This window comes from Xenopus tropicalis, chromosome 4 (genome assembly GCF_000004195.4).
Source record: "Xenopus tropicalis strain Nigerian chromosome 4, UCB_Xtro_10.0, whole genome shotgun sequence".
Classification (NCBI taxonomy): domain Eukaryota; kingdom Metazoa; phylum Chordata; class Amphibia; order Anura; family Pipidae; genus Xenopus; species Xenopus tropicalis.
The window spans coordinates 14521154-14534726 of record NC_030680.2 but is presented as its reverse complement, the minus strand read 5'-3'; the positions used below and the strand labels follow the sequence as shown (position 1 = coordinate 14534726).

General features: G+C 43.5%; 1 protein-coding gene across 10 annotated transcripts in view; it reads right to left on the bottom strand.

The window, feature by feature from the left end:
- ppfia1 (protein tyrosine phosphatase, receptor type, f polypeptide (PTPRF), interacting protein (liprin), alpha 1) overlaps positions 1-13573 on the bottom strand; it is a 64859-nt gene that overhangs the window by 20660 nt on the left and 30626 nt on the right. For all 10 annotated transcript variants that reach the window (XM_031899883.1, XM_031899881.1, XM_031899882.1 and 7 more), the window contains 7 exon segments: positions 7838-7921; positions 6769-6900; positions 5884-5946; positions 4389-4468; positions 4135-4285; positions 2939-3162; positions 2459-2693 (listed from right to left, as the gene is read on the bottom strand). In XM_031899883.1, the coding sequence (XP_031755743.1) occupies positions 2459-2693; positions 2939-3162; positions 4135-4285; positions 4389-4468; positions 5884-5946; positions 6769-6900; positions 7838-7921 (969 nt within the window).

Here is a 13573-nt window from a genome sequence, read left to right as displayed (position 1 = left end):
AATTATAGATATAGAATAATTGTGCTTAAAAAAAGTTGTATGTTCAGACTGATTTATTGAGAAATTCCACCAAAACCCCACTAGCCCCGCCCATCTGTTCCACTTCCTGCCGGCTGAATTCTCGGGATGTGCAGGGGGGCTCTCATTACTCTGCTCTGTAGGATAGGAGCCAATCAGCAGCTAGGCTGACCTAATAGGGAACTGAAGCCTGCCTTTGCTTGTGTGAGTGCAGGGCTGTGATTGGCTGTCCCCCTCCTACTGTGCTTCTGGCAGGGACTGTTAGGACACGCCCACCCTTCATTTCAAGCAGGGACAGAGAACTGATAGGATCTATAGGGAGCTCCAATAAAGGGGCCATTTTTACAGATCGGATTAAATTTAGGGGTTTTTCCCATGTATCCATTATGACTCCTTCTGTACTCTTCTGAGTCAATTTGCAACTGGTCTTCATTTATTATTATTTGTGATATATATATTTAGCTTTTTATTCAGCAGCTCTCCAGTTTGGAATTTTAGCTGCTATCTGGTTGCTAGGGTCCAAGCTACCACAGCAACTAGGCATCGCTTTGAATCAAATGGGATATGAATAGGGGAGGACCTGAATAGAAAGATAAGATATAAAATGTAACGATAACAATAAAATTGTAGCCTCACAGGGCAATAGTTGTTTGACCCCATTTGAATGTTCAAAAGAGGTAGAAGGTGGTATATAATTCAAAAACAATAAATAAAAAAAAAAAATGAAGACCAGTTGAAAAGCTGCTTAGAATTAGCCATTCTATAACATAGTTAACTTAAAGGTGAACCGCCACTTTGAAAACATATAGGTCATTAATTCTACACCAATCCTGGGCACCAGCACTGAATGTAAAACTATATATTGGTGCCCTTTAGAATAGCAAGGGAACCCTGTATTCGCCAGAGTTGGGGAGATTCTATCCCATACATATGTCCCATGCAGGGCTCTGTGAGCACATTTCATTGACACTGGCTTAACCCTGTGTGTAAGTCCGTATTTAAGAATTAATTCTGTCTCTTTTATGGAACTCAATGACAAAACACTTATTTACAATTATGTTCTCCTATTATTCAGATGTTAGTGGCCGATTATTCAGGACTCGGCAGCCCTGCTGATGTATATAACACCGTCCTTCACAGAAGGCGACACAAGCAGGGGGAAGAATAATGAACGTTAGAGGAATGACTGGCATAGTGTGACGGGAAGGCAGGGTGATAAACAAGGAACGCACAGGGGGGTTATGCAATGTGCTAGTAATAATGATTGTAATGTACTAAGTACTTATGGGGGAGGGAAGATCCTTACAAGCAGCATGAAGGATAAGTAAACCTTGTGAATGTACAATTGATGAGTTCAAGTGTAAGCACTTTTTCAATTTACATTCATTATTTTTTTTTCTTAATTCCAGGATATTAAGGGATGAAGTACTGTCAAAATTAGTGAATTGTCACATCAGCGCCACCTGCTGGACATTTTCTGACTATGATGTAGTCAAGGCAGTTGTCAAGAAAAACATTAGAAACCTCAGATAACGTCTCACGTCTTCCCTAACAAGGAAAACATCAGCTCAGCCCTCTTTATTTCTTCCTAGACCAGGAATCCTCAAACTATGGCCTGCGGGCCGGATACGGTCCCCCAAGGTTATTTACCCAGCCCCCACTATGATCTGATGCAAGGAAGCTGTGGGAAGATGCAGCGGGGAGCCAGAGAACGCAGCGGGGAGCAGGCTATAGTAAGAGTACATGGGGGTAGGACTTTAGTCCGGCCCACCAACAGTCTGAGGGACAATGAAATGGCCCTCTGCTTAAAAAGTATGAGGACCCCTGTCCTAGACAAACAGCATGGTGTGAAGCTGACCAGCAGGTGGCGCTGTGGTAACAAAATGTATTCATATTGACAGTACTTTATCCCTTATTATATTGGAATTAAAAATAAAAAATGCATGTACATTGCAAACGTGCTTAGAATAGCACTCATCAATTTCACATTCACTTGTTTTAAAGGTTTACTGATACGGCTCACATCAGTTTCTCTATAGAATTTTTCCGAGCTGGGGATAGCCAAGCCTTTGACTGAGGATGCCTGTGGGATACGGCTGGCTATCTGTGTTTAACAGTCAATGTATCCTACTGACAGCAGAGTAATTCCTTTCCAGTACAGTATTTGCTCTAGCGTGCTAACAATATAGCAATCCATCATCAATGGAACATTCAGTTGCATTACTCTTTGGTGTTTACTAGCACAGCAATGTCAGTCTGTCTTATATTAATGTGATAATGCAGATTCCATTCTGTACCTATTATAAAGCCATAAAGCAACACTGAACCACCCAGTTGTACAAAGAAGCCATTCTGTAATTAAGAGAGCAGTTATGCTACTACATACCCTGACTTTTTATCGCTAGAGTATATAAATACACATGCTCAAATGAGGACTTACCAGTGTCATGACACCCAGCCTATCCACTTCCCGGGCTGGACTATGGGGTATTCTTCTTGGAGTTGAGCGACCACTGCCAGGAGGAGAGGATCCGGCAAGAGAAGTACCACCAGTAAAAGGGGGAATTGAAGTGATGGACCTGAAACGGCCCAAATTATCTAGGCTCCCACTCCCAACCCGGGATTCAATCTCCTCTGCTCGCTGCTCTGTGGTCTCCTTCTCTTCCTGTATTAATCTAACCGGAAAAGAAAAAAAAAGGTGGTCAAAAAAGCTGGTCACACACTAATTGACTGACTAGTTGGGTGAGTTGTCCAATAAATCTTTGAACACTTTGACATTCCACTTGTTGTGCCAAATGGGCCAACAATTGGATCATGACAACCATCATTATACAAATGCAATCCTCACTGCTTTGAGTAATGGAATCAGGTATAATAAAATGAAAGCAGTGTCCCTTATCCCCAGCATCTATGTACATACCGGATTTCTTTATTGATAGCATCCAGCTGCTCTTGGAGCATGACAGCAAGGGTCTGTGCGTCGGCCTGGCCGCAGGGCGACAGCAGATCCACTGAACTCAATATGGTCTCTCTGTCATCTTCTATGTCAGAAATGTCTACATCGCTCTCAAATGCTTGTGCAACGTTGGCAAGAACGCTCGCCTGCTGAGCCCTCTCCCAATCCTGCTCATTGAGGGTCTGTACCTAAACACGTACACAGAAGAACCAATTAAACGCTAGCGTAGCTCTAACAACAGGGCTGCAATTTTTGACAATCAATAAATGTGACATTATACAAGGAGAAAAGCAAATAGGACACTTACGTGTTGTGGCTGGGGATCCAGAAAGCAAAGCAGGTAAAAACAAAACACACCAGTTATGCAAAGGTTCTATAGAATTTGTGCTCTTATGAGCTACTCGGGGGTGGTAAATTTCATTGGTTTTCTCCACTAGTCCCCTATTTTGATCTTAAAATATTCTCTCTCTACCACCCCTCTGCCGTTCTGTCTTGTAACCCTTTAGCTGCACTATGTGCAAAGTATATCTAGTATAAATAAATCTAAAGCAACTGGACTTGCTAAGTAATCATTGAAGACGTTTCACTACTCATTCGAGCAGCTTCTTCAGTTCAATTGACTGGTATGGGAAGTCCTTAGCATATGTACTTTTCCACTAATCCAAACGCAATGGTACTCTCTGAAGAGGTACAGAATGCTATTGTGATTGGATTAGTGGAAGAGTACATATGCTGAGGACTTCCCATTACTTAGCAAGTCCAGTTGCTTTAGATTTATTTATACTAGATATACCATGACCTGGATGAATGAAAATCTTCACAGCCATATGTGCAAAGTAGCAATGAGGTATGGCTTGAAACCTGAGGGATCCATGGGTGGGCCCAAACTGTGCCTACAACCCTCCCTGCCCCCAATGATTAGAGGTAGGCAGGTTGGGCGCAGGTATAAAAATAATCCCAGCTTGCTGGCTCAGGATGGTTCTGGGTTCGGAGAAGGCAAGATTGGGACGGGTCAACTTTTTGTCAAACAGCACTAGTGCAAAGGGAAAGTGTTACAAGAAATGGACACATGGGTGCTGACCCTACCATCGAATAAGAGACAAGAGACAAGTAAGAGGCTACCACTGACAAGAGAGATACAGTAAAACACTGCTCTTTACCTTGGATGGCTCATCCCGCAAGGCGGCCAGACGGCCTTTCTGAGGCCTACGCAGGACTAGAGAAGAGCTGTAGGAGTCCGAATGGGGATCAGACATGGAGGAAGGAGCCAGAGCGAAACGGAAGTCGGGCACACTGCCAAGGTGAGGCCGGCTGGAGAGGAACAGGTTGGCCAGTTTAGTGCATCATTTGCATCATGAATCACATGAACTCACATTTTATTCATAGTGGCTGTTATCAATCCCATAGATCCTACCTGTGATGAAGGGAAGCTGCCCTTATCCTGACTTGCTCTGTTTCCGACCTCATGGTGTCTATATCCAGCAGCAGCTGATCCTGTAGGCATTCATTTCAGGGTTAAAAAACAATGAATAAACAAAAATCTGTACAATACAGAATACAAATAAACATGCTTTCTGCAAGGAAAACCACCACACCATGACATTTCACACCCTGCAGGCTTGACTTCTGAATTAAAGTTGGAATGTACCAAACATGAAGAGTTTCTAAAACAAGACTGCACATGTGAAAAGAGTGGAAACACTTCAGATATTAGTATGCCAGCAGGAGTGTATTCTTGCCTTGACTGCACAAAGTGCCTATTCTAACCAATACTGTTGTGTGGTCCTCGCTGTGGCCAGCAGATGTCCTGGGGCTCATGGCACTGTTACCTCCAATTATTTGGCTGACTGTGTGCCATTAGGCTAGTGCCACATGGGGCGGATCCTCCACCTCAAATTTTTAAAGCAGTGTGGCAATAGTCTAATCCTAGATTTTAGATCTGACATGGTAAAGGTGCCCATACACCTTCAGACCTGCTCACTTGGTGATCTTCTCCCGATATCCCCCACCTACGGGTGGGTGATATCGGAATAATCCAGGCTAATTCGATCGTTTGGCCCTGGGGCCAAACGATCGAATTATAATGACGCGTCTAAGCAAAGTCGGTTCGGGGACCGCATCAACGAGCCGATGCGGTCCCCGATCAGACTAGATTTTTGAACCTGCCCGATCAATATCTGTCCGATTTCAGGCCAGATATCGGTCAGGCAGGCTCATCTGTAGTGCCCATACACGGGCCGATTAGCTGCCGAATCAGTCTAAGGGACCGATATCGGCAGCTAGAATGGGCCCGTGTATGGGGACCTTTAGGGTAAGAACCCACGGAGCTGTTATGTCGCCCGCGACAAACTGCTCTAAAAGCCTTTCCACTGTCAACAATAGAAGTTGCTGGTGGAAAGTCCTTCGCATCACTTGGTTTTTCTGAAGTTACGTGAAGTTTTCTGCAGGACCAAACTTCGGATTGCCGAAGCAATTCAAAGGGCTTTCCACCGGTGACTCCTATTGTTGCCCGTGGAAAGCCTTTTTGGAGTGGTTTGTCACCTGCGATAGTAGAGATCTATCGCGGGTGAGAAAACCGCTCCGTGGGTTCTTACCCTAACATGTAACAGCAAACTAACACGGAAAGGACAACTAATGGGCTGTTTCTATCACATACAAGGTTAATCAGGGCACACACAATGCTACAATGACATTACAACAAAGCAAATGAGATAATGCCCTCCCTATCTAAATGCAAACAAACTCTGACTCCAAAATATGAATGAGGCAGAACCTGGGAGCAATCTTTACAAATGAGTTCCACCAAGGTCAATACACTAAAAACAAAGACATCGACAGGCAGTTTGAATGGAGAAGTTTGAAGACGCAACTGACTTTGTACATAACATTTTCACAGCAGTCTCACTTACCTTCTCGTGCTGGATTTCATCAATAAGCTTTTTGGCCGTTTCTACTTCACGGATCAGAGAGTTCTACAATGAGTACAAGTTATATTGAGTGATAAATCAATTCAAATTGGAGCTGCTTCCCAAAACATTTGTTGGTATTCCTTTTTTCTAATAGACAGTCAAAACAGTTTTTTGCATAATGAAAAGAGTATAATTCTAAGCAACTTTCCAGTATACATTCACTAAACATTTCAATGGTTTAAAAGTGATTTGTAAAGGTCATTGCTACTGAAAGCAGCATTTGTTCATAGCTTCCTGTTTTCTGGTTTTTACATTTAAGGGCTCTGGTACACGGGGAGATTAGTCGCCCGCAGCAAAACTCCCTGCTCGCGGGCGACTAATCTCCCCGAGTTGCCTTCCCTCTGCCATCCCACCGGCGAACATGTAAGTCGCCGGCGGGATGGCAGACGCGGCGGCGCGATTTCGCGCAAATCGACGAAAAAGACTCGCGAGGCTTTTTCGGCGATTTCCCGAAATCGCCCCGCCGCGTCTGCCATCCCGCCGGCGACTTACATGTTCGCCGGTGGGATGGCAGAGGGAAGGCAACTCGGGGAGATTAGTCGCCCGCGAGCAGGGAGTTTTGCCGCGGGCGACTAATCTCCCCGTGTACCAGAGCCCTTAAACTGTGTAGCAGAAGTCAGATCTTCTCCAGTTCTGTTACTGCTACATTGGAGTCAGAAGCAGCAATGCAGAGAAGGCGAACAAACATAGTTTAATAGCAATCAAATTTACAAATAACTTGAAATTTGTAGCTACTAAGAATTAGATTTTCTCTCATTATGCTTCACCTTTTAAACTCCCATCTCAACTTGCTGCCTTTTGCCCAAACAGAAGGGAACCCATTACCTTTTCTTCCAGCGAAGCCATTCTCTCTTTAAGATGAAGCTGAAGCCTTTCATTGGACTCTGAGAGAAGTTTGTCTACTGTATCCGAGAGGCGTTTGTTGTGTTCTTCGTTCATTTTCTCTCTCTGTCGGGCCTGTAAGGCAGCAAGTGAAAAAACTATTAACTATTAATATTGACGGGACATGGCATGTTGAGTGCCCTTACTAAGTCTGGCCATACACTGAAAGATTCACTTGTTTAATGAGGTAGCCAAACGAGCAGATCTTTCCACAATATGCCAACCCTGAGGTAAGCAATATTGTATCATAACTGGCGCTATGTAGGCTGCTGGATCGATGACCACATCAATGCACAAATCAGGTCCTAGATTTGATGGGAAAATCAAGCATGCCTGACATATTGCCAGATCTGAGGCAGGTAGGCCTGTCGGAGGGCCACATACACAGAGGGATAAGCTGACTACTATAATCAGCCTGTGTACGGCCACCTTTACAGTCTGTATGCAACAGACTGCCACCCAATGATGAATGGGAAGCACCATGGGTAAAATAGTACAAGCAATAAAGCACTCCAAGTCTGCCAATGTAGGGTAAAGGTCCCCATACACGGGACGATTCTAGCTGCCGATATGGGTCCCTTATACAGATTCGGCAGCTAATCGCCCCGTGTATGGGCACTACAGATGGGCCTGCCCGACCGATATCTGGCAGATCTCGATCAGGCAGGTTTAAAAATCTAGTCAGATCGGGGACCACATCGGGTCGTTGATGCGGTCACCGGACCGACTTTCACTATGCCTGTCATTATAATTCGATCGTTTGGCGACATCGCCAAGCGAGCAGATCTTAAGGTGTACAGGCACCTTAAGAGTCAGGGAGCAGCATTTTCAGTGGATGTGCTGACTCCCCCATGCACTAATAAACAAATGAACGTAAAGCCAATGGATGGTCGATCCTAGTCTGGGGATTCCATGAGTCTCAGTTTGCCGGAGTATCAGCAAGTCTACTAACCTAAAGCTTAGCCATTCATAGCCACCGATCCCATGATTAGGTCCTGTCCTCAAACCTTACCCTTTGCAGTTCCTGATTTTTTTCTTCCAACTGCGATTCCATCTGGCGTAAGCGTTCTTCAATGTTACCGTGTCTCTCCTCTGCCTATTGGTACAAGATGGCAGACACATAGGAGGTTAAATGCAATCCTTAGTATAACCTTAGCACCACACAGCTGAGCTCTTTGCAGGCACCGTATCACTAAATACATAAGTATATTGTTTCATACCTGCAGTCTCAGTGTACTTGTATTTATACATAAGTTTGCTATCTTTACAGAGATTGCCTCAAATAAGCAAGCAACATGGCAACACTGAAAAATAGAAAACACAGAGCAGGGAATGCCTCTGGTTTGGTCACCATACTGCCTGTTAAAGGGAAACACATATGGAAGATAACATTTAACTACAAGACAGTTTATCGGTTTATTGCTGGGACTTTGAACCAGTGTTTTTATATCACAATTTCGCAGGAGCAAGCCCAAGGGCATCCTGCAGTCGTGAACTACAACCTTCTTATCACGCTGTAATTAAAAGTAAAGGTGGCCAAACACGGTAAGATTTGCTTGTTTGGCGAGGTTGCCAAATGAGGAAATCTTTCCCTGAAATGCCCACCTTGGGTGGGTGAAATCTTGGTAATGCCAAACGATCTAATTACAATGACTGAAAATGGAGCAGTCAAAGCAAGGACCGCACCAATGAGCAGAGGCGGTCCCCCTTCCAACTAAAAAAAAACCTGCCTGATCGACACCTGGCCGATTTTCAGCCAGATATCAGCCGGGTAGGGCAGTCGGGGGTCCCCCCACACGGGCAAATAAGCTGCTGAAATCTGCCCATTTAAGGCCACCTTAACTAATGTCTAGAAGAGCAGACAGTAAGGAAATTTCCCAAACTCCCATAAATTACCTTTTTATTTTGAGCCGGACAGCATTTACCTCTCTAAAATATGAAAATACAATGGCATTTGTTACATATGGGGAGATGTAATAAAAGGGGTAGCATTCGCTATTGGTCTAAGCACCTAGGGCAGCCAACAGGTCACCTGTTTAAAAGCAAGCATCTTATTGGTTGGTATAGGCTACTGCACCTAGGCAGACTAAAGCTGGCCATACACTTGAAGATCAGTTCGTTTGGCAAGGTTGCTGAACGAGTGGATATATCATTGATATGCCCACCCTGAGGTGGGCCAACCATTTGGCCCTGTGACTGTAAAATCAAACCTGCCCAATCAACATCTGGACGACTGGCTACTAAACTCCAAATAATACCTTGCATAGACAATACTGAGAATTGCCTCTGCTACAAAACATGTAGAGACAATTATCAATAAATGATCAGCATTGTCTATTTTAGTAGCTGTGATAAGTTACTGCTACTAAGTAGCTCCATGTGTCTTCAACCTTAAATTGCCTGCGTATGACTCCCTTTAGTACCTTTTATTACATACGAGGCTGCTCTATGTAGTGCTAAGTGGGCCACGGTGATTCCCATTCACAACTATAGCACTGCTGGCTTTCAGAAACAATGGCCTATGTGAAACAGTTCAGCTGTGGGAGCTGTAGAAAAATGCATTTATTTTGCTTTGTTCATAGAATCGTTATGGTTCCTCAGTTTGCAGAAAACTGTGCCAAATGATCGAGTGTCAGCAGAAGCAGGGCATGCTCTGGGGTGCACAACAGGAGCTCAGTGGCAGCAAAGCAAAGCCTTCATACAAGAATACAGACACCACCCAGTCATGGGATGAATGGCGGACAGCATCTGCTTATGGGGTACATGGCTTCTCACGCTGCCCTTTATCAGAACGCAATGGAACAAGCATGGAATAGGAGCAGAGAGCCAAGTGTACCTTCCTAGGCACGGACAGATGAGCCAACAGCTTGGCTTCCTTAGCGGCAGACTTTCCAGGAGGCAAAAGCTCAGACTACAGAGTTAGAGGACAAGAAAGGTAACAAAGACACTGATTCAAGACAAAACTCACAGAACATGTAAAGAAGATTCCTGCAATGTCTCTTAGGGGAGTGATGGGCTTTTATATTTATATGTCATACTGACAGTTCCAAACCAATGGGAGCACTGGACCCCTGATATGAGTGGGTCGATCAGAAGCAAACAGGACCAACAGTTTGGCCAGGCTCAGGCAGGTCTGAACTGGGATTCAAAATAAGCCCTGCCATTTTCTTTTCAATGATTTTTATTTGCATTTTAACTTTTACAGATTGGATATCAATATAATGTTATCTTGTGTTGAACAATCTATATCCTTAAAGAGGAAAGAAAAGAAGAAAGGAAGGAGAGAGATAGGTGGTCCCATTTTTGGTGAATAATAGGGCCAAAGAATGAATAAGAGAACAAAGAAATAAAAAAATTAACATGACGGTTTCCCGATGTTCAAAATCAGTTATTTTAACTTTATAAGATGGTGTTGCCTTTGAGGTCCCATGTTATAAATAAAACTCGAAAGGGTCAGCATCTGTGGGGGAACAGTTTGTATATAGCCCAAATAAAGTTCACATTGATTCTTATTTGCCTCGATATCCACATTTACATCCTAGTTAATTTAGGATATAAATGTGGATAAGGTTTCTGCTGTCGGGAAGGAATAAGTATACCAGGGTTCCCACACCTTCATAAATTTATCATGTTTTTCTGTAAGTATATTAGTTAACCTTTCGTTAACCATAATCCAGTTCATTTTGTTTTTAAAGTGGGAGATAGGAATTTGAGTTGATTTCCAAAATTTAGCTATTGTTACCTTAGCTGCTGAGAATATAAAAGTTATTAACGATCTTCTATAGTTGCTGGTATTTGGTATTTTGACATTTAATAAGGCATTTTGAGGATCCTTCCTCAAGTTTACTTGTGTTACTGAATAGATAATATTGTAGATTCTGGACCAGAATCTTTGGGCATTTGGGCAATCCCACCAAATGTGTATTACTGAGCCAGTTTGGCCACATTGTCTAAAACAATCTTTACTAAGTTGAGGGTTTATTTTGGGCAGGCGGGAGGGAACCATATACCAGCGCATAAGAACTTTGCAAGTAGTTTCCAGTAGTGAGGTGTTTCGAAAGCAACTTGCTGTAGTTTTCCCAAATTTGGGACCAACTTTCATCCTTTACAGTTGTATTAAGATCTTTATTCCATGCTTGGGAATATGGTAGTGGGTCCCAGGCCCTGGCATTTTAAGTACACAGAGGCCCAAACAGCCCCCCAGCAGCCCAATAAATAGTGACTGTCTATGGCACCTTACAGCAGCCCGTCTAGCATTTGCCAGAACCCACAGGTTGCCAGTCCGGGCCTGGGCTCAGGATGGTGATGGTTTCTGACCTGCTCATCACTACTGCCTTTAGTGGTGCACAGCAATGGAAATCTATAGCTATGGAAAGCATTGTTTCTATCTACCCAATTGCCTTAAATATTAATGTAAAAGTTAAGGACAAAACTTGGCGGGGGAGGCCCAGATTCTTGAGAGTATTACTCCACAAACCAAAGTGCGGGCTTTGTCAGTCTGCATTTTTGGCTGGGGAAAAAAATTTTCAGTGATCGGTACCCTTTAAAGTGAACTTCCCCTTGAAAAGGGCAGGCACAAATGAGATTTATTACATGGAGGAAGTGAAAGGTATAAATAACAAAGGAGAAATTCATTTTAAAGGAAGTGAGAGACTCCCAAGTCTGCGGGGGTAGGATGAGAATAGCAGTCCAACAACATATACTTGACTACAGCACACTAGGGAGCTAATTTTTGTTGTTGGTGTAATAGACAAATAGAATGGGAAACATCTGAGGAAACTGTATCTTACACTTTAAAATGCACACCGGCTCATCTTTTAAGCTGGCATTAAATAGGCAGATTTTTGTAGGAAGTTTGGCCAATGCTGCCCAACCATCCCAGCACGTATGGTCAGTTGCAGACCTGTGATCTTGGTAAATTAAAGCTACATTTTAGGTGTAGAGGAGTGAAGAGGAGCTGCAGCTCTGTGGCTCTGCTTCACTCCCTGCTGTTCTGACAGTTTGGCACTTGGCCCAAACCAACAGGACAATAAAATACAAAGGCAGCCATTCACGTTTAAGGCTGCTTGTACGGTATCCATCTGTTTTGGCCGTGGAACAATTGTCAGACTACTGTTAGGGTCGGACCATGAATGCTCACTTTTAAAATAAATGCAGGTCTCAAACTGCATGCAGTGTTTTGCATTAGAACACATTCTCTGCCTTTGTACCTAGTGCCCCATGGGTCCATATCTCTATTTAAATGCAGTTTCTGCACGGCTGGTACTAGGCAGATATAGATAATAGTGCCTATACAATAAAACAGCAAGGCATGTGCATAAAGGAGATCCAGCACCAGTGACACGTTTGCTACATTCTAGTTCAGCCCTTGAACTAGATCAGATTCTTAATGTATGCACATTAAACATTCCCCCCTGAGGATGGAAAAGCACAGTTGGCCTTTCAGTCAACAGTTGTGTGTGTTCTGTAAGAAACAAGGAGTAAATATAAAGGGTGAAGAGAGTTAACACAGCAAGGAGAGGAAAAGAAACATAGCAAAAAAAACAAACATGAACAGAGTAGAAATAAGAGAAGCAGTGAGGAGGAAAGGTGATGAATGGGGGAAACAAACAGGGAAAGGAGACAAAGAGAACAATACAGAGGAGGAGAAAAGAGAAGAGCCTGACAAAGAAAAGAGAAAGACTACATCAGGGCATCATTAGAAACTTTGGGGCCCACTACAAGTTACTAATTTGGGGCCCCCCTGAACACAAGCACACAGTACCTGCCCCTTGTGTGTGCGCAATATAAATGGCTGATGCTACTCTATAATAAGCAGTTCATATAAAGAGTTGCATGGATTAATGTGTTAATTAAAGGTCAGTTTATTGGGGGTCAATGGAGTTTGCCCTAAGTTTAAACCCAACACTGCACTGTCATTGCTTGATATGGAGGTTACGTACGTTTTTGCATAAGTTACGGAAACTGTGTAGGTTTAGGGATCCAATGATGTTCCTGTGGGGCCCAATAACTAGTCAGTAGTTCAAAAAAAATGAAAGTAAAAATAATGTGATAATACTGTAAGACTTCTTATAACTGGGAGTAAGTGGAGTTTATACAAGTTTCTTTAAAAGTAACACACGTTTTTTGCGTTACTTCATTGGAGGCAGTGGAGTTTGCCCCTGCCTGCCCTTGTCACGCGTCTATGCATAACTGATATGCAAGTTTCCAGGCAGTTTTTGCAGAAGGTAGGTACATAAACTGCATGTGTTGATGAAACTTTATTTGTAACTTTCATGACACAGCCGGGCCCCATTTGAAAGAAGATACACTGTGGCTGGTGCAACAGTAACCCCACTCTCTACCCCCGATGGCGGCCCCAGAAAACATTATTAAGAAAGAGAGTACAGAAAAGCTAAATAGGAGCAAAACACAAGAAAGTCAAGGGAAAAAGGGGTAAAGGAGCTAAAAGGCAAAGGACAAAAGAAAATAGAAAAAGCAATGGCTCAGACAGGAGAATAGGGAACAAAAAGGCCGTACAATAAGGATATTGGCACAAGGGGTGAGTCGGAGCTGACACTTAAGCTTTTTCGAGCTTGGCAGGGGCAACAAAAAGCTTGGAATACCCCCCATTCATTATTGTGCTAAATGCTCGTAGGCCCCGTGTGTATTACCCACAAACAGTATATTCAGACCTGGGCAGTAAACAAAAGTCACTACGTACCAGGCAGAAAGGAGGCCGTGCTGGCAGGTAGCGCAGCCACCCCAG